The 20950-nt window shown below is 40.2% G+C and overlaps 1 protein-coding gene and 1 long non-coding RNA gene across 3 annotated transcripts in view; one reads left to right on the top strand and one right to left on the bottom strand.

Moving 5' to 3' along the window:
• PSD3 (pleckstrin and Sec7 domain containing 3) overlaps window positions 1-20950 on the bottom strand; it is a 727438-nt gene that overhangs the window by 634639 nt on the left and 71849 nt on the right. For both annotated transcript variants that reach the window (XM_042934671.1, XM_042934669.1), the window contains exon 3: window positions 14936-15816. In XM_042934671.1, the coding sequence (XP_042790605.1) occupies window positions 14936-15700 (765 nt within the window). In that variant the 5' untranslated portion in view covers window positions 15701-15816. The remainder of the gene's footprint in view (window positions 1-14935; window positions 15817-20950) is intronic.
• Window positions 2398-3291, top strand: LOC122217556. The gene is made up of 3 exons (XR_006201576.1): window positions 2398-2734; window positions 2894-3060; window positions 3147-3291. It is a non-coding gene; the product is annotated as an uncharacterized LOC122217556 (long non-coding RNA).

Raw genomic sequence — 20950 nt, forward strand, 5'->3', positions numbered from 1 at the left:
GGAAGCTCCAAGGCATTTCCCCATACCTCACCCTGTGATCTCTTCCATTTGGCTGTTCCTGAGTTATATCCTTTTATAAGAAACCAGTCAGTGATCTAGTAAGTAAACTGTTTCTCTGAGTTCTGTGAGTTGCCCTAGCAAACTAATTCAACCCAGCCAGTAAGTCAGAAGCAAAGGTGACAATCTGGTCTGGCATCTAAAATAGGGGAAGTGGGGCAGTCTTGTAGTACTAAACCCTTAATCTGGGATCTGACGCTAGCTCCATGTAGTGTCATAATTGAGTTGCATTGCAGGGCACCCAGCTGGGGTAGAAGAATTGTTTGGTGTTGTGGGAAAAACCTCCACACATTGGAGTTTGTAGCAGAACTAGATCATTGTTCTGGGCATTCCTGCCCTATTTCAGATGAATCATGATGTTACAAGAAGCTTAAGAATTAGATAAAATTGTCATGTAAATAGTATTTGTTTTCAATATTTGTTTTTAGTATGATATGCCTAGCAATGTTAAAACATTTTCCCCTGAACCCAGTCATTGCAATTAATACTATCATATTAATATGTCATGTAAATTTTAAAACACAAAATAAAAATTTTAAAAGATGAGAGATAAAAACATAAAAAGGGGTACAACAATCTTTTTCTTTCTGTACCAAACAGATTGTCTTGTGCACCCGACTTTGCAAATCGTTGCGCACTTTGGACACATCCTTGTCCTGGGCAACACTTGTAAATAATTAATACTTACTGAAGACCTATGTGCAGTTTTTCTCACTTGGCCCTTATATCAGTTCTAGAGTTCCTATTTCTTGCCTTTAGTGAACATTTGGAGTTAGAGGCTCCATCAAAAGATCGACAGCTTGCCAAGTCCCACGCTAACCAGCAGAATGGAGACTTACAGAGCCCACTGTCTTTCAGCCCAGTTGCCTTTCAGGTAGAGTGCCTGAGAAGCAGGCTGGGGTGGATGTGGCTGCAACAGCTGCTAGTGTGATAGGAGAAGATAGGATTCAGTAGGCAGAGAGGGAAAGATTAGGGCCTGAGGTCCTCAGGTGGGAAAAAAACACCTATTTTGGAACAATGCTGAGAGTGTCTGACCTCAGCAAGTCCCCTCAGGCATAAGGTTTCTCTTAAGAATGTAACACACCCCACCTACTTTCCCTTAGGTTCCCCCTCTGGAATTTGACAAGAGACCTAACTATGGCCATAGACCATCCCTCATACAATGGAAACAAGCCAATCAGGAATGGACAACCCAGCACCTAGAGCTATCAAGCCAATAAGGGTAGAACCTGAGAAGGAACAAGGGGAAAGGGAAGGGGAATTGGCTGACCAGAGAACCTTATTAAACAAGAACCCTTGCCTATAATCCTTGGGCAGTCACTTTTGAATGTCCCCTCTCTGTAAAGAGAGCTTTCCTACTGTTCTTCCTTTCTAATCTTATATTCTAATAAACTTTTGCCTGCTGCTTATTTTGTGTCCACCTCTTCATTCTTTGAAGCTGCGAGACAACAAATCCCCAGTTTTGTGGTAAAGAATCCTGGAACACAAGAAGCTGGGGTGATACTCTCTCCACCTTACTGAAGGAACTCCAGATAATGTTTGCCAGTTGTCACATAGTTAATATGTTTGTGTTGGAATTTGAACTTTGGTTGCGGGACCTGTGCTTTTTCCTGCTTTACTATACTGTTTAAGATGGCCCTGAACTCAGGGACACCTTGGTGGCTCAGTCGGTTAAGTGGCTGACTTTGGCTCAGGTCATGATCTTGTGTTCATGAGTCAAGCCCCGCATTGGGCTCCGTGCTGACAGCTCAGAGCCTGGAGCCTGCTCCAGATTCTGTGTCTCCCTCTCTCTGCCCCTCCCCTGCTTGTGCTCTCTCTCTCTAAGAATAAATAAACATTAAAAAAAAAATTGCTGTGAACTCAAACCCAAGTATAAATGAAGGTTGGTATTCCCTCCTAAAAATTAAAAAAAAAAAAAAAGAAAGAAAGAAAGAAAGATAAAAGAGGACACTGGAACTAACCAAGCAACTTGAATCAAGGATGTTGAATCCAGAGAACCAACATAGTTTATCAATAAATTTTTGTAAAATCCAAATTTTCCTTAACTCTTTCCTTTTTACTTAAGCAAGACAGACCCAGTCTTAGTGTTTTATTTTTACATGTGGTCTAATAATTAAAAATCTCTCTAAACCATCTTGACTGGCAGAATAATTTATTGACATCAATTTGTGAATTTTTTCCTTATTTTTTTCCAGTTCCCCTCCCTTTAAGCCAAGTCCCTTGCTGTGCCTTGGGGAGGTTTATATGTCAAGGAACAGTGTCCCTCAAGACATTTCTCTTCTGTTAGAAGATGCTAAAGATGCTGAAACAAGTGTCTGGGAGAGGAGGGTGTTGGCCTGAGCCTGGCAAGTATAAAGAGAATCCTGATTAATTCTGGGGGCTGCTCAGAGGCAGTACCCTGGGGGAAGTTTTAAGCTGGAGAGTGGCAGAAATTAAAGGGAAGGTGGGTGTTTATGAAATGACTTGAAGTTAGTCAGGATTTTACAGGCTTCAATATTTTTCCTCCCACTTCCTAACCTTGTTTAGGACTCGGAGGCAAATTACTTCACTCTTCCAAGTACAGAGAGCTCTCTTGTTTTCCTGAAGATTTCTATGCTTCAATACTTTTCCTTTTCTCAAGGTCCCATCAGTTGTGGCCTGCAGTAGATGATGACTTAATAGAGAACTCAGATATTAGGTATGTAACACAAACGTTATGATTAAACAAGGAAAATAATAGCCTTTATGTTTATATTTGGTGGTGGAAGGAATCTTTATTCAGACCTACAGGGAGAAGGACCTCTACTTCCTTTCCCCTACTTCTGACTTGTCTACTTCCTATGTGTTACTCTTCTAGAAGCACAGAGGGAGTCCAGACCCCAGGCCCAAGTTCACAGAAGCAATGGAGTTGCCAGACCTGAAAGCACACAGCCTAGAATGAGAGGCAGTTTGGCAAAGGTTAGGATGGATGGAGAACTGGTGATTGAAGTTGGAGGTCCCCAGCATCTATGTACTCTGTGCCAGGTATGGGTCCAAGCGCTTTATATTTATATTAGAACTAAATTATTATTTTCTATCAAGTAGGTACTCACCTCACCTCTATTTTACAGATGAGGAAATTGAGGTACAGAGAGATTTGTAACTCATCCAAGGCTACCCAGCTAGGAAGGTGCAGGCAGAGCTGAGACTCACACTTGGAGTCTGGCTCCAGGTTCTGTGCTCTTCAACACAGTGCTAAGCTGACCATGCACTCACTGAAGGAACAGGTAAATGCAAGAATTCATGAATGCTTTCATATCATGGAAACTTCTTGACCAGTGGCCCAATTTTAGTGGACAGAGAGCCCTGAGAATATCTGGGACTGAATTTATTGCTAGTCCAGGAAGGTGGGGTATTGGAGGAAGATTTTAATGTGATTTTATTAAAAATAACAAAATGATAACTGCTGTAGTTATAGTTCATGAATAGATTATTTTCTTCTTTTTCCTGGTATTAACAGAATAGGAACCAATTTTTTCATAAGGTTAAGTCTGTTCCACCTGCAGTATAGGCCAGACTAGTTTGCCAAGGGAAGGATATTAACGTTATGAATTCTTTGGTCTATCTTCATGATTAAGGGCCTAAGAGGTCTCAATAATCATTTTGTCAGGGAAGAAAGGTGCAGAAAAGCCAATCTATACATTACTATTGTGAACTGACATATTGTTATAGTGTCACAAAGTTCTAACCCTCGTTTTTGTTCAGGGATTACAGTCTGCCCTCTCTCAACCTGGATACCAGCTTTGGTTTGTTGTCTGAATGACAGAATCCTTCATGTACCAGAGGCAAGACTGTGGTCCTTCCAAAAGGTGCTGCATTCAAAGAAGCATCCCAAGCCCAGCCTCCCCTCCCCATGTCCCTGCACACTCTGACCAGGAAATTGCTTCAGATTCCCTGACTTTGATTAAGCTTATAGGACCCATTCCTGTGTTTCTGCAGTCTCCTATCAACAACACTTGCAAAGTGGCCTTAATCAGTTGTCATCACTGCTTGCCCCTCCCCCCACCCCGCAAAAGGAAATCTTCCAGGGTGAGGAGAAATCTTCTTGGTCTGGTGGGAGTCTACCTTTCTCTAACACACAAACATGGTAGTCTGTGTCCAGATTTTCTGGTCCTGACTTCAAATTTTCCAATGTTGCATTAAATTATGCATATTTTTATGCTAAAATATGTGTTTCTTTTCATGGTATTTTATTCAGTAAATGTAGCTTATTATTTTAAATTTATTTTTTATACTTCTGAATAAAAGGTATAAACTTACAACCCAGAAATCTTAATTTTCAGTTAGGAAAACATTCACTCTATGTGTATATGATTGGATTATGTTCTTTATTAAAGCATAAGGAAATTCACACCTGAACCCAGGAGAAACTCCAAATGCAAACCTTCTTTACATTCTGTCAATCAGCCACAATTTTCCTGCCTTCACTCAGATGGCCCATGAAGCCCATCTCCAGTATGAGATGCCCTGACAATATGGAACAGAGATGGTGACTTTTCACCTCAAATCATGATGTGCAGATAGTAACTTGCACAACTTTCTTATTTGGTCATCACTCGAGTGTAAGCCTATACTGATTAATACACAAAGTTATAACCCTTTGTCTCTATTCTGCTGATGTTTCTTGCATATGTCTAAAAATGCCTCTTTGTATATATGTTTGTCTGCCTCAAACTTCAAGCTTATAGAAAGCAGGAAAAGAATCTCCCTCCTGTTTAATGTTTACAAAAAGAACCAACAGAAACATTAAAAAAATTCATTTAGTAATGCTTAGAGTAACTTAGGTAGTCAATAGTATAATTCCATCTAGTTGGATTTATGTAATAGTTTTTTTCTCAAAGGGCTTCAGAGGCTACAAACAATAAAACAACCCAATAAATGCACAGAAGGTAGCCAGCCATAAATGGTTCACAAAACAGTATAAAAAGGTGGAAGAGCAGTTTGTAGCGAATTGTAAGAAAAAGTTCACCTACTAAAACAGATTGAGGATGAAAATGGAAAGAATTTTGCCATTAGCTTTCTCAAATGGCATGAAAAGTAGGGATGATTATTTATGGTGAAAATATTTATTTTATAGGTTATTCAAGGCATGGAGTAAAGCTGGCTCTTTAGGAGAATAGTTACTACTATTGAGGGGACATTTTTCACAAAGATTATTTGCAAAGTAGACCTAGGAAATTAGGTCAACAAGCTGAGCCAAAGAGAAATATTACTGTAATTCCTTGGCCACAGGCCCACCGGAGAGCACTAGTTTAAGCCACAAGAGAAATATATTTTCATAAATATACCACTATGCTAAATTTATGACCCCAAAGGTAGTTTGAAATTTTATTCTACTTTGGATTGAATAAAATCCACTCCAACAGTGCCAACTACCACTGGTGCCTGACAAGTCACCAGCCTGGATGCATCATAAGTAATGCCTTACAAATGTGAAGTGCAGGGAACGGAGGGATGTGAGGGAAGAACTGAAGGAATTAGTGAAAGAGGAGGTCACTTAGAGTGGCTTTGCCATAGACAACCTAGAGGTTATATTTATGGAGCACCTATTATGTGCAATGCATTTTATAATGATACAGAAGAGAGAGAAAGTTTTTCTGTTTACATACTAAACATTGTTATCCTAAACAAAATCAAACATTTCAAGATTACAAATATTGAGAGGATCTGCTCATATTGTCTATCATTAGTATGCAGTTTCATTCAGGGAAATCTCAAATACTTCAGTAATGAGTATTCTCCCCTCCTCCACCTGTCTTAATACTTCATGAATTTATCGTGCCTCTACAGTTCAGAGCTAAAGGACTTTGGGGAAAAAATTAGAGCTCTCTATCATCCAGAGGAAGTTAAATTGTGTGCCTCAAGGATTTTTTGATAAGATTAGGAAGTGGGCAAGAATATTAAATTATCTAATCTGCAGAGTAACTGTAGGGCAGTTACTTCATAAATGCACCCATCCTTCCCTTAACTTCTGCATTTCTTTCCTGTTTAAAACTCTCCAAAAGCTCCCCATTGTACTTAGAATAAAATTCTAACTTCTTATCTGAGTCTATGAAGCTCTACATGATCTATCCTTGCCTATGGCTTTGACTTTTCTAGTAACTTATGCTCACTATTGATCTGCAGGTACATGGGATTCTTGTGTTAATCCTTGCCTTCAACCTTCCCCTCCCGGATCTTCTATGGTTGGCTCCTGCCTGTCATTCAAGTCTTACTTCAAAAGTCACCTTCCCCATGAGGCCAATTCTCACTTTCAAACTAAACTTCATTCTTATGCAGATTACTTCACCACTTCCTTCTGTTTTATTTTCTTCCAAGCACTTGTCACAATCTGAAGTTGTATGTTCATGTCTTGTTTACTTGTTTCATTTCCTGCTCCCACCAGAATATATAAGCAAGGACTTTTTCCTATTCATTGCTGTATCCCCAGTGCCTGGAATAGTGCCTGCCAGATAGTTAATGATCAAGAAATATTTATTGAATGAATGAGTCCAGAAATTATTTCTTTAGCAACTATTCATCCAGATTGTGACCATAGTTATAGAAAGCAGAAGTACCATGTCTGAACACACAAAATCAGAAGAAAAAAAGTCCGTATTAAAACTCATGAGATTTCCTGCTAGATGAGCCACTCAACCCCTCACAAAGAGCATTTTTACTTTTACTTTACATAATTAACAAAGTTGATTTACAATTTAAACACATTTGTTATCTAGTTTCCTGGGTTGTGGTGGATTTTAAAAGTACATTAGATGTAGGCACATTAATAATAGCAAGAAGGAATAGGCCAACATGTAGGAAATTGAAAAATTACTAAACAGCAATAAGAACTCACACAGCAGAATATTTGGGGGCATTATGCATAAAAGCAAATAGTCTTACTGATGTAAAGTTGCCAACAAACAATACTACTATTGTAGTAATTACTCAAGTTATCAAGAAAATTATATTATGTTGTATATACATCTAAAGAAACAAGGAAATAGTAAATATCAAGTGTTTCTTAGAAAACACTTTACCCAAATTTTATTTTTTATTGCTATTTTAAAGGCTAAGCAATATTTGGTTTTCTGAGAGAATTATTTCTGTGGAACATGTTACAGAAATTCCCTCCTTTCCTCCCTCCCTCCCTCTGTTCCTTCTTTCATTCCTTCTCTCCTTCCTTCCTTCCTTCCTTCCTTTTCCCCTTCTCCTTTCCTTTCCTCCAACTTTTCTACACAATGAGAAATGTGTAGCTAACCATGTCCCTTATAGCTTGGATATATAGAAAGCACAGATCCAAATCTGACTTTCAAAAATACCAACTCTGTGGACCTTTATGGCATTTTTTGTTGTTGTTGTTTTCCTGATTTTGACGTGATCTTTTCTCCATCTTGATCCTTATTTATAATTTCCTAGACCTGATTATTTATTCCTATTTACCTTTACCTTTGCCGTTATTTTTATTTATTATTTGTGCTATAGCTGCAGTGCACTTGAAATCCTTTATGGAAAAGATTGAGTGTATATGAACAAGCTCTTGTGAGATCTTTCTGCTTATGACATGGGATAAATGGTGTGACATTTTAATTGTTACTTTACCATACAATCAGTTTGAGAATTCAATAAAGAGAAGTAAATCTTCTTGCTGATAAAGTAGGATTTTCAAATGACAAAACATTGTAAATGCTTGAATAATGCCCTCATAATCTGCTGGACCTGGTAATTTAAAGGTTAATACAAATTCACACATCCTGAAAATTGAAAGTTAACTTCCAAAAGGTTAAAATTGACTAAATATAATCACAGGAAATATGCACAACACAAAGGGCAGCCAAAAAAGGAGTCGGAACTGCTGATTACTTTAGAATGAGGGAAAGGGAGCTTCCTAAAAACACAGCCCTGCAATAGCCCAACAATGTTAACTATATGGAACCATCATTCTTTCTTTTGCCCACCTTTTGTTTTTCGTTCATATGGTTCAGTTCAAGGAATCAGTATAGCCCAATTCAAGGAATGTGGCTTATGTTTGTGATTTTTGTTGTTCTTAATTCTTGAACACTGTTGGTCAGGAGTCCCAGTGAGTTGCTGTAAAGTGGAAGAGATCACATGCAGAATCTAAGATGGTTATCTGCTTAGTATGGAACCCCACTTTCACTAAGGACTTATATTTGTGTAACTCTTATAGCAGCCTATAGTCTCTGAAAAATATACAAAGAAACATATTTGAAAGAGAAAATTTACAATGTCATAACCAGTATCAGATTCTGAAAGGAAATCTGTTCATAAACTGTATCAAGCAATAGTTTGATTCTAATATATTGCTTAGTTCAGGGATGCTCTTTTTAAAATCTCCCCAAAGGCTGTAAAAACTGGCTTCCTTTAAATTTGAAAAGACTCAGACAGGACATTTATACAAAGCAAACACTTTATAAATTTTAGCTGACAACACCCTGGCAGTGTTTTTGGTCATTTATTGTGTTCGTTGTCCATATTTGCTCCCCTCCTCTCCACATCACATTAATTTCTAGAAACTGTCCCTTTCTAAGATATACATATTCATCACCATTTTTGGCCTGTCAGCAGATCTGATAGTACCATGTGAGCTGTGCTTGCCCATGCCCCATAGTAAACTGGGGGGACACCCAACCCACAATGGACCAGGGAGCTTTTTCCCAGGGGCTGGGAAGCAGTCCTAAGGGGTTTCAGTCTTGGTCTGAATTGTCTCTAAAGAGAGGAGATGTAAACCTGGGAACTGTGGGTGGCCATATTCCTCCCTGTGGAAGAGGGGGTAGAGGAAGCAGATGTGCAGAAAGAGAGAAAATGATTCAGAGAAGAGTAAAGAGAGGAACAGAGTCCAACAAAGAAAAGAGATAAAGAGAGAGACCTGAAAGCTCTGGACCTCTCATTCCAATTGGTCCTGAGGACCATCTATGCCTCTGCCCTGGGGTTCTACACTTACACATGTATCTTTCTTCCAATGAGTCCCCTGCATTTGGGATAAAGTATCTTTGAAGATTTCTGTTATATACAACCAAGAATCCTAACTAGAACAAGAATCCTAATAGAACACTTTTGTTCAAGGGCACAAGCTTTCAAAGTTAAACGAAGGCAATCTGTTGAAACTAATTCAAACTAGCTAAGTGAAGATAAGTCTCTTCATCATTCTAGGTTTTAATTTCTGATTGGAATTGATTGCCAACATTTTCTTTGCTGAATAATTGATTCAAGAGACTAAAAACACCTTTCAGCAGATTTATTTCCTTTTAATATGGGAGAATAACAAAACAAAACTCTTTTTTGTATAGTCAAAACCCCTCAACTTTAGCTTCTGTCCCAATGTCTCAGGCCAAACCTAATATTTGAGTAATACTAATATTTTGTAAAAACAAATAACACTCAAGATTAGAAAATTTGGTATATATTCGTATAAAGTGTTTTAAAATACATTCAGTTCTTATTTATCCTCTGGATAGTAGAAAGGCATCTAATTTTACCAATAAAGGAGTTTCTCAATTCATAGTAACTTCTAAATATGATGGGCTTTTATCATCAAAAGCTATAGTTTTGGTTGAATTTCCAAAATATGGGCACAAATGGATTGGCAAGGACTTAGAATCACAGAGCTAGATGGGAGGAAAGCAGTCTAATCTTTTCACATTACAGATAAGGAATTAAGACCCAGATGAAGAGACTTGTCCTCACTTAGCTAACTTGAATCAAGGAGAGGGCCACAGCCCCTATGTCCCAGCTCCCACTCCAATTGCTTTTCTCTATGCCACAGGGTCACCCAACTGTAAAGTGGCCCCTGTGCTCTCTGCCTTCTACTTCCAATCAAGATGCTGAAGTGTATATAGTTCCATGAGGGTAGCACTTGTACAATGATCATAAGATGTCTGTATTTGAATGCGAAAGGAAAGAGTAAGGAGAGAAAAAAAGAGTGAGAAAATGTTGTCATGGGAACGCTGAGGCAAATTGCAAGATAAAAAAGAATTGAAACTCATTCTGCTATCTCAGACTTCATTTATTCGAGTAATAAATCAAGACATCTGTGTCAAAACCAATGCAATGTAAAATAGACTAAAGATAAGCTTTTCAATCCAATCAATACTGTCTCCTAAGTACCAAAATCTTTTAAAAGGGACACCACCACACATTTATCTATATTACTGTTAAAACTACTATATGGGCATTTGTGCAAGCTCTCTCTTTGTTCTAATTTCTATTTTAAAATTCTAAATTGCTCGCCAAGAAGGATTAATGTAAAGATTGAATTACCTAGATTACCGTTTTATGTGCAGAACAGTTTCTAAGCTTACAACAGGTCAGAAAAGTCAAAGATGCTTGGGTAATTAAGTGTTTACCCCAGAGAAGATATTGACCTCTTCCAGGGGGTTTAAGTATACCCGGGGGAGAGGGAGGGTCAGTATTCAACTCCAGAATGGAATTTAATTCAACCAAAATCTGGTCAGAGAAGGAAATATCAACGGTTAGGGGATGGACAGCTGGGAATTCTGGCCCTAAAATTCCATGGTGGGGATTTGTTTTATTGTTCAAAAAAGGCACTAACCCTTTCATATCACTGAGCATTAATCAGACTTTATGAGGTTCATTCCATCATTTATTCATTCATTCAACTAATTGTGAAGTGCCAGGCACTGTGCTATTCACGTATATAACCATCCCAGTGCCCACTGGAGTCCCAGATCTCCCTGAGAGAGAGGCAAGCCCAATGTGTATGTCTTTCTTGCAGAGAAGTCACTTGATAAAACCATTAATCTTTAGAGACAAGTTGAGGTAGATGAGATTAAGTTGTTTTAATACTTTTATTTCATTAAACAGTTTTCATTCCCTTTCTGGATTCATAGATTCCAGATATCTCCATAGATTCTCATAATCATGGAGAGTCAGAACTGGAAGAACCTCAGAGAACAAATGTGATAACCAACTTTGTTCAGTGAGTTGTCAGGGGCCACTTAGCTAGTTAGCTAGCTAGTTGACAGAACAAGAGCTTCATTTTCATCTCATAAATTCCAGTGCTAGTGACCTTTATTTTAAATAAAAACTTTCTGTCAAAAACTTACAGACTTATATTTCAGACATTGGTCTTATTTTAAAGCAAAACAATCCAAGATGTAGAAAGTTAAAATTATTTTTTCTAGTCTGCTTGCCAGGGCCTACCTATAAGAAAATAGACCTACATCACACTTGTATTCACTATCTTAAAGAAGAACTACCCATCCCTGTCTCCTTCCCACAAATCCAGATACCTCCCATGGGCTCCTTATCTGTCTGGCTCATTCTCCACTCTGTCTTCTAAACTTGAACATTCCTAAAAGCTGGTGATAAAAACTCAAAAAGGTGATTGCTTTTGAGATGAGAGAGGAGGGGGGAAAAAAAGGAATGCCAATAGAGAGAGGTAAAATTTCTGGGAAATTTAAAGCTATAGATGAAAATTTGGGGGGGGGGGTGTTGTAAAAATAGTACTAGGAGGAAGATCTTTAAAATATATTTAATTACTATGATTTAAATACCAAAAGTCATTGTTACTTCAAAACATAAAATATGTAAGATATAAAGACCTAGTTTTAAAAAAAATTGGAAATTTTCCAAAATGATTGTAGAGAAAGCTTTTTTTCCCTCTCTTTTGTGTTGTGTCTGTCTTATCTTGGTATGGTCTTTGTATCTTTAGCCCCAAATTCAAGACACACATCAACAGTTCCTCTCATTCCCACAGAGAGGCAGCAGAACATGGGCCCAAGAAATCCTTAGGGCAGCTGTGGCCTCAGACCATGGAATATTTTCTGATTCACACTGACGGACTTACCACAGGAATGTTACAGCCCTCAAGCTGGCATTACCCAGAGCTGGAACACCATGTCCTCCAAACCCAGACCTTCATTGCTTCTAGAAAGCAGTGCTTGTTCACACAAGGCTGGTCACTAGACCTGATATTCCCAAGGGTCCTTCTCCCATCCTCTCCACCAGAGAAAATAGGAGTAGAGTGTCTCAGTTTCCAGGAAGTAGTGGGTTGCCTTCTAAGGAAATCTCACCCTCTCAGAAGACACTGAAAGAAGGCTAAAAGGGCTCTGGCTTCCAATTGGATAATTAGAGTTCTGTCCTGAGCTGCCATATCCTAGTCATGGGATCCAGCAAGTTGCTGACCATCTACAAGCATCTTGTCTCCTTATCCATGAAGTGGAGATGATAATAATGTATATCCTCATGGAGTTTTGATGTTTTAATAAGAGGAAATAGTGCATTGGAAGCTCTATATTGGCCATAAAGTGCTATAGTTGTTTTTACTATAAATTAAAAACCAGTTGATTTGATTTGCCGCACTCACTCCCTATGATACTTGGAAGGATGTAAAGCAATAATTTTCATATTGGAGTCCATTTGTTTCAACTGTGAGGCAATATATTTAGGCATCTGGGGTATTGTGAAGAAGAGACTTTACACTTAAGATCCAGATTTATCTGCTTGGAAAGTTGATACAAGGACCTCAAGCCTATGAAACACATGTAGTGTGTACATGTAGTGTGTAGTGTGTAGACTTTGCTTCCATATAACCAAAATTTCACTTTAATAAATATAATCGATCACATTTTTTTCATGAGTACATCAGGTGAAAGTTTCCACTACGGGTATTCAAGGGCTTTCCATTCATAGGTGACAAGAAGACATTTTTAATCAGGCTGCTGCCATTTTATAGTGACTTCTACAGCTAAATTCCAAAGCATGAGAGGACTAGGGAATTCTTATACACTAATTTATCAAATCCAGACACCTTAATCTATTCAGGACTGGGAAGATGGAAAAACCTCTCTCTGTACTCCTTTCTCTAGCACAGAAGACTAGGCAGGGATCACCTGGCTAATAATAGCCATAAAGCATTTAAAGGACTTGTGGTCTGAGGGTGCTAATTTCACAACTCCCTTCTTTCCTGTTATGGAGGGAATCATGTTTGACCAGCAAGCTCAAGGATAAGTTTTTGTAGCCCTGCTTCCTAACCACCTTGAGTCCTACCCTAGATGGACACCCTACACGGACCATGTACTCCCTGGTCCTACCCAGGTGTCTCACTGATTTGCCTCTCTTCTTCTCTCCCTTAAGACAAGGCTACTGAGGGTCCCTTTTACTGGCCCAACACTTTAGTATACAAATCTAAGTTTTTAGACCAGAATCTTGCATCGCTTAGTTTAGATGGGACAGATGTCTGGGAGCCCATTCACAAAAGTTGCTACATGAAGCAGACAAGGGAGAAATATACCCACTTGGATCAACTCCCAAGGTACTTCTCCCTAGAGAAATGGCTCTGAGGCTTTGGTTTATACCCGGAAGGTGGGAGGGGAGAATAGGAAAAGATAGAGTTTTCAAGTTATCAAACCAGCATCAAAGTACATAAACAACTACTGTGTGACCACACAAAAAGAGACAGGGCTCTGACGCATGGGTATGTCATTCCTCCTAAATCCCTGTAGGTAATGAGTGATACAAGAACCAGGAAGGAATGTAAACTATTTCTTAAGGGAACATGCTAGCATCTCTTTTCTTCCAAAAGTTCCCCTCTGAATAGAACTTAGGCTCATCCTTTCTCCCTGATTCTTACCTGTGACTATACAGGCTCCCTGTTAAAAGGGGAAAGAGCATGGAAGGATGTTGTATAGAAGCATGTAGGAGAGAACCACAGAATCTAGAAGCCGCATCATTTCCAAGTCCATGGAAGACCAATTTTCTGATGGGAATTTCATTCATTTCTTCTGTGAGGTCTCTGAGAGTCCCCTCCATGTCTACCCTCCCATACCCCAGAAAAGTCCCCATTCTTCTCCCTGATCCCACCAACCCCAACACACACACTCTTCCTCACCCTCACCCCTGTCACCTATATTATGTGCAAAGTATAGCAAATTGTTTAAACTGTTAATAAAGGGAAAATAAAAGCATACTTTTTTATTTTGTCCATCCATTTTGTGATCTGTATACCTGAACTGGGTGGAGAGAACACCATCATAATGAGGAGGTTGGGTCAGAGATGCAGAGAATAAGATGCTAATAACAATGAGCCAGCATGGCCATGATTGGAGACAGAGCCCATAAAAGCTGGAAGAGACCCTTGAAGACCACACAGATTTATCTCTTCCATTCCTACTGGGAAATGGAAACTGGGAGGTCAATGCTCAGGGCTATATAGCTTCTTGGGGTGGGGTGGGGGGGTGATGGGAGGTAGATGTGGGCTTTAGAAGGTGTGGCTGAGTTCCAAGGCTGCACTTCAGTTCTGAAAACCTCCACAAAATTCACTGAAGCCTCCTTAAAGTACCCAGAGCCCATTCTGGAGAATAGGTTTTGCTTCTGTACTTTTTCTTTTTGGAAGGGGGAGGATTTTTGCCTAGCCACTTCTCAGCTCCCCCCATCTGAAATGGGGGTATGAGCTTCTATTTTTCAGGGTGGTTATGAGAACAAATGGGATATAGAAAAACATCTAACATAATGGCTGACACATCATAGGGCTCAATAAAAGTCTATGTACCTCCTTTATCCTTCCCTCTGGTCTTCCCCTAAAAGTATGTACTTCCTTGCCTGACTTGTCTTCTCCTATCTTTGTCAGAAATCTGGGAAACAGTTATTCATCCTCTCCTTCCAAACAAAATGTTGTTAATGGCTGGGAAAGGTGGCAGAGCAGAGAGGAAAGATCTAGGCCCAAGGCAGGGGGACTGTGGCTGATGAGTACCTCTGCTACTGAGGTTTACCCCATCGACAGTGCAGGGGACATGCAAGTGTGAGTGACTGGGAGCTCTAGTGGGCACATCTGTCCCCATTCTCTATTCTCTCTTCTGGGAACAGCTGGGGTCTGGGGATTCAGCCACATGGGCTTTCTTACCTTGAGAGGCAGAGCGGCAGGCAGGGCCGGGTAGCTCTTGCTGGTCTGAATGGGTGGACAGTATCTGTAGAGCCTTGCTCTCCTAGCTTGCACAGTGGTGCTGATGCCCTCTTCACAGCTCTTGGGAAGAATCTGGCAGGTAGCAACACCTCTCCTCAGCATAGCACTTTCACCCCTGTCAGTAGCGTGAGCCAGGATGACCTGTGGCATTGAACATCCCAAGGCATCCCAAGACGAAGGGTCCTTGCTCCACAGGTCCTGGGGGGCAGTGATGACTGGCCAGTGCTCCCAGCCCATGGAGGGATTGTTGCTTTCATTGCTCATAACGGGAGCTGGGCTACGAAGTCTGCATGACAGGGGCTGCAGTCGTCCAAATTTCCTGGAGGCGGGGGCCGGGGAAGGCCTGTGACGTGGGGTTCTGCAGACACCACCTCTTCTTACATCCAGATCCTGGGATTTTTCCTCTCTCTCCTCCTCCTTCAGAGCAGAGCAACTGAAAGCAGCTGGTTCCTCTGTCCCAGAGCCCCCCTTCTGCAGCAGGCGGGAGGGAGGAGCAGCCAAGCCCTGTGTGTGCCTGAGGTCCCGGCCTGCCAAGAAGCCAGTCCTGGGACTTGGGAAAATGTGTCCCTCCTCCGGGCCCCCTGGGGCTGCTGTCCAGGCTGCAGTAGCTGGAGACTGGGAGGGGTGAGGTCGGGCAGGGGGGGCCTGCAGCTGGATGAAGAGGAAGGAAGTTTTCATCTGCTGTTGCTCGGGCTGTTCAGCCATTTCCTCCAAGGGGGTAGGGCCCTTGCCAGGGTCGAGTTTCAGACCTCAGTGCCCAGGGATGCAAATGCCAGCAGCTGTGGGCAGACATGACTTGGCCCCATGGTTCCAATGACAGCCTGAGGAAGCAAATGACACATCTTCAGGACCCAGGGGCAGTCTTCAAGGAGCAGGGGATAATGTTGCTGTGAGAGTGGACCCAGCACTCACTTTACAGAATCACAAAACCAGACAGACTGGAGAACACTCTAGTAATGAGAGATGGGAGGGGACAGTCAATAGTCAGCACTCTCATGTTGGTGAGTCTGATGGGATTTCTTTTTCTTTCCTTTCTTTCTTTCTTGAATTTCTTTTTCGTAATTAAATGTCCCCTTCCCCATATTTGAAATGAAAATATTAAAGTTATTTGTTTCATTGTTTAATCCTAAATTCTATATTAGCTACACTTGTTCTTTGGTGTCTGACTTGTGAGACACTGTGTGATTTGTAGATGAAGCTTCCAGGACATTCCAAAGTGTACTTTTAATCCACCTTGCTTGCATTGATAATGTACAGTTGTAAACAACTTTAATGTTTTAATGAATTTCCTCTTTAAACCCTATGGTTATTTAGGAGTTCCCAGTGTTAGTCCCATAGTCCCACATCAAAATACATGGTATTACACACACACACACACACACACACACACCCAAATAAATAGAAATAAAGAGATAAAGATGAAAAAGGGATAAGGAAAAAAAGAGAGAGAGAGACAGAAAGATGAAATAAGAGAAGTTATGCAGATGACAAACCAGACAGGAGAGGGCTTTGCTTGTTTTAAAAAAATACTTCAGCCTTTTGTGAAAACTAAAGCAATTCACCTGAAAATTCACTGAGTAGTCCACTTTCAGGGTGTTACTATAGGCTCAATATCTCTCACAATGGAAAAGAACATTTTGAGTCCCATGGCCTTGTTCCTGAGGAGAGAAGTGAGTAGGAGGTGGGAAAGGTCTTTCCTTTTAATTTGAACTTGACTGAAAGGGAACCAGGAAATTATGCTCTGAGACAAACTGAGCACATAACCTAAAAAGTTGGCTGCTTTGGCAGCACATGAGCCTGACCTGTCTCTCTCCCCCCAACTCCTGGCCATTACCTTACATGGGAAGCACCGCTGGATTACTGCAGGGCCATGGCCTTGGCTGACCACTCCTGGCCAGAGTGTCTTTGGAAGTTCTCAGGATGGGTGGTTGGGGCCCTCTGTTTATTTTTATTTTAAATATCTTCACACAGCCATTACACCCAAGGTTATGGTAACTCTGTCCACATTTCCAGACAACTGACAAAGGACTCAGTGTACATTTGCTCAGAAATGTGCCCAGAGCTGTCTAGTCTAGGAATAGGACAGTATAATCCCTTTATAACACACATCATTACAGAGAAAACTTTGGCAAAACAATGTTATGTCCAAGTCTTAGACTCCTCCATTGAAATAATGATATGTTGATCTGATCACACTATTTTTCAATAAAAATCCTGTGTTGATTGATGTTTAGTCCTCTTATGTAATTTTCCCACTCTCCTATAAAAGTACTTGTGTGAACACTAATCACTTAACACATACTAGTTTGTTAATGGATTAACTGCTAATAAGGCAAGGAGCTATCTTTGTACAGAACAGGGATTTGGGTGAGAAGAACCATCTTTTTGTTTTTGCTTCTCCAGGTGCCAAGCATTATGCTAGGTGCTTTACAGACTTAATGTTATTTAAGGCAAAACACAATCCGGTGAGGAGATGGCATTATCTCCATTTTGCAGTTGAGGAATGTGAGCCTCAAGGAAGTGAAATAATTGCCAGATGCGTCTTTACCACAACTGCCAGATCAGCCAGGGTTTTAGAGATGAGAAGTTTCACTTCAACTTCAACCTCCAAATAAAACGATGTACAAACCAAAAAACTAAGGTGGTAGTGGTGGTGTGTTCAGGACACTTCTCTCTTCTAACCTGTTATTTGTGAGCCTACCACAGAAGTGATTACTGACAAATATTTCATTTCTAGGTTGTGTAGGCTTAGAATAGAAGAGAAAGAGTTGACAGAAGGAATGATAGAATTTACCTGGAGGACACATGTAAGGCATCTCCTTAGGACACTCTTAAATATTTGAGGGGCACCTTCAGGGAGGGCTGGAGTTCTGTATGAGAAGTTGTGGCAAGTGCCCGAGAAACATGGTTTTTGCTATGATGTAAATAGCACTGAGATTGAAAGTGTGTATTTTGCCAGACAGACATTTCTCTGAATCCATTGTGGGACTGTGTGATCTTGAACAAGTTTCTTGACCTCTCTGATAATTAGTTTCTTCTTCTCTAAGATGAGGTAACAATATCTACTTTATAGAGTTATTGAGAGGATTAGGTGGAAGTGTATATAAAGGGCTTACTTAGCATAGTAGCTGGCGCATAACGGTTTCTTAATAAATGTTAGCAACTCTTACAATTTATATCCACATACTATTGAGTCCTGGAAAAAACTGGTTGACTCAGTGGAACGATGTGAGCTATGGCATGAAATATATATATATATATACATATATATATATATATGTATATATATATATATATACACATATATATATATATATGTGTATATATATATATATATACACATATATATATATATATGTATATGTATATGTATATAACCTGCACTGGGCAATCACACGCATGTTTTCATGCTTCTCATGTGATGGGGCTAACAGCTAAGGAATTAAGTGGGATGACAGAAGAGTCAGCAGTGAATTTGGGGTCTGGACACATGTGCTTGAGTCCTGCTGTGGTCACTTATTAGCTGTGACTCATGGCAAGTTTCTGAACCTCAGTGCATTTACCTGAGCAAGATAAATTTCTGAGCTTCCTGCCTTAGAGAATTGTTTTGAGGGTCAAATGGCATAATGTATGGAAGAATACTTTGTAAGCACAAAATTAATATATACTAGGTTTTTTAAAGTTTATTTATTTATTTTGAGAGAGAGAGAGAGAGAGAGAGCATGAGCTGGGGAGGAGCAGAGAAGAGGGAGAAAGAGAATCCCAAACAGGCTCCACACTGTCAGCACAGAGACCGACACAAAACTCAATCCCATGAACCATGAGATTATGACCTGAGCTGAAATCAAGGGTCAGGTGCTTAACTGACTGAGCCACACAGGCACCCCCATATTAGGTCATTAAGTCAGAATGGATTTTGTTATAATAATATTAGTAATAACTAAATTAAATCATTGTCTCTGATTTCTCTGAAGACTCGAGATTTCTTTGTCTTGAAAGGATTCTAGGTTGATTCCCACCACCACTGACCTTCAAGATTCGTAAAGTGTGATTGCAAACAACAGATAATTTTAATTGTACTTTATTTCTGCTAGTGATTTCTTCTCATTATTTTTAGAGAGAAAAAGAACATTTTAAAATCTTATCAAGGGTGGAGTGGGGAGTGGGCACTGGGAAGGGATATCAAAGCACTCATTTCTCTCATTACAAGTTTTTTTTTGTTTTTTTTTTTTTTAATTTTTTTTTTTTCAACATTTTTTATTTATTTTTGGGACAGAGAGAGACAGAGCATGAACGGGGGAGGGGCAGAGAGAGAGGGAGACACAGAATCCGAAACAGGCCCCAGGCTCCGAGCCATCAGCCCAGAGCCTGACGCGGGGCTCGAACTCACGGACCGCTAGATCGTGACCTGGCTGAAGTCAGATGCTTAACCGACTGCGCCACCCAGGCGCCCCTACAAGTTTTTTTTTTAATGTTTCTTTATTTTTGAGAGAGAGAGAGAGAGAGAGAGAGGTGCGAGAAGGGGAGACACACAATACTAAGCAGGCTCCAAGCTCTGAGCTGTCAGCACAGAGCCAGACATGGGGCTTGAACTTGCGAACCGCGAGATCATGACCTGAGTCCAAGTCAGACACTTAACTGACTGAGACACCCAGGCACCCCTAACTTAAATCTTATGACAACCTTAGGAAGTAGGCAGCAAGATTCTCCTTTTAGAAATTCAGAGAATAAAGGAGATGAAGTAACTTGCTTAGAGCAACAGAGTTTGGAAGGGCAATAACTTGAGATTTTCACCCAGGTCTGGCTCTTTCCCCCCACTGGGATGGGTGGACCCAATTAACACAGCTTGTTCAGCCTGTCTGTACTTCCTATTTCCAAAGCTTGGATTCCTAGGAAAGATCTACTCACCACTCATGTGTTACATTTACTGCTGAGGGAGGCTCTCTAAAGTTGTTTCCCTAGTATTTTTAAGAGCTTAAATGATTCAAGATTGTACAAAATGATCAATCAATATTTGTTTTCTGAGTCTAAGATAAGTAATTCTCCCAAGAGTGGTGATTCCAGAGAACAAGTGTTAGAAGTGCATGTTCCAGGGAATCCCAAGGATTCCTGGAAATATTCTATTCAGAGTCAAAGGAGTCACAACGTGCCTCTCAATAATCATTCATTCTCTCAAAAGGTGGAGCTCACGGTAGTCAGTCCTTGGCAATTAAACTGGGAGACTTCTCGAATCACTGTGTCTAATCTGGTTGTGACCTAGTGGCCATCTACAGCCTGATAGGAAGGCAAAAAGGTAGTAACAATTGCCTCTTCCTGCCATAAGGATGTGTTTGGAAAATGCATTCTTGAGTCAAGAAAGAATGCGAAACATGGCAAAGTTGGGGTGAGGCATGGGACTGAGGAAGAGCTTGCAGACATGAAAGGGCAGAGACATGGGACTCTCTGAATGATATAACCTAGGAGAGTCAGAGCAATGCCAATAGTAATCACTGAGCATTCCTATTCATGCCGTTTCAAATAAGGCTTCAAGATTCTTCAGGATATTCTGTCTGTGGGTTAGAAATACACCTCACAGTGTGGCTTAGTTTCCTCCCTTATTATAAGGAAATTTATATAATAGTGCACATGGTAGTGGTGATGATGACAGTTGCCATTTACTGAATGTCTACTATATGCCTGACACTGCTGTGGGCACTTTGTATGTATCACCTCTAACCCTCATAGAAAGATTTTTATTAGAGTCTCTGTCTCAAAGACACAGATACTGAAGACTGCAGAAATTATTTTCCCAAAGTGACATAGCAATTAAGTGAATGCAGATTCGGGTCTTTCAGCTCCAAAGTCTATGCTCTTTCCATGATGCCACACTACTCATGAATGCATCTATTTAGGGACCAACTTTATCTTCTGTTTAATAGACAAACACTTGAGATTTGGAGAGGAAAAAAAAAGAAA

Source organism: Panthera leo, chromosome B1 (assembly GCF_018350215.1).
Source record: "Panthera leo isolate Ple1 chromosome B1, P.leo_Ple1_pat1.1, whole genome shotgun sequence".
In the NCBI taxonomy this organism is placed as follows: Eukaryota; Metazoa; Chordata; class Mammalia; order Carnivora; family Felidae; genus Panthera; species Panthera leo.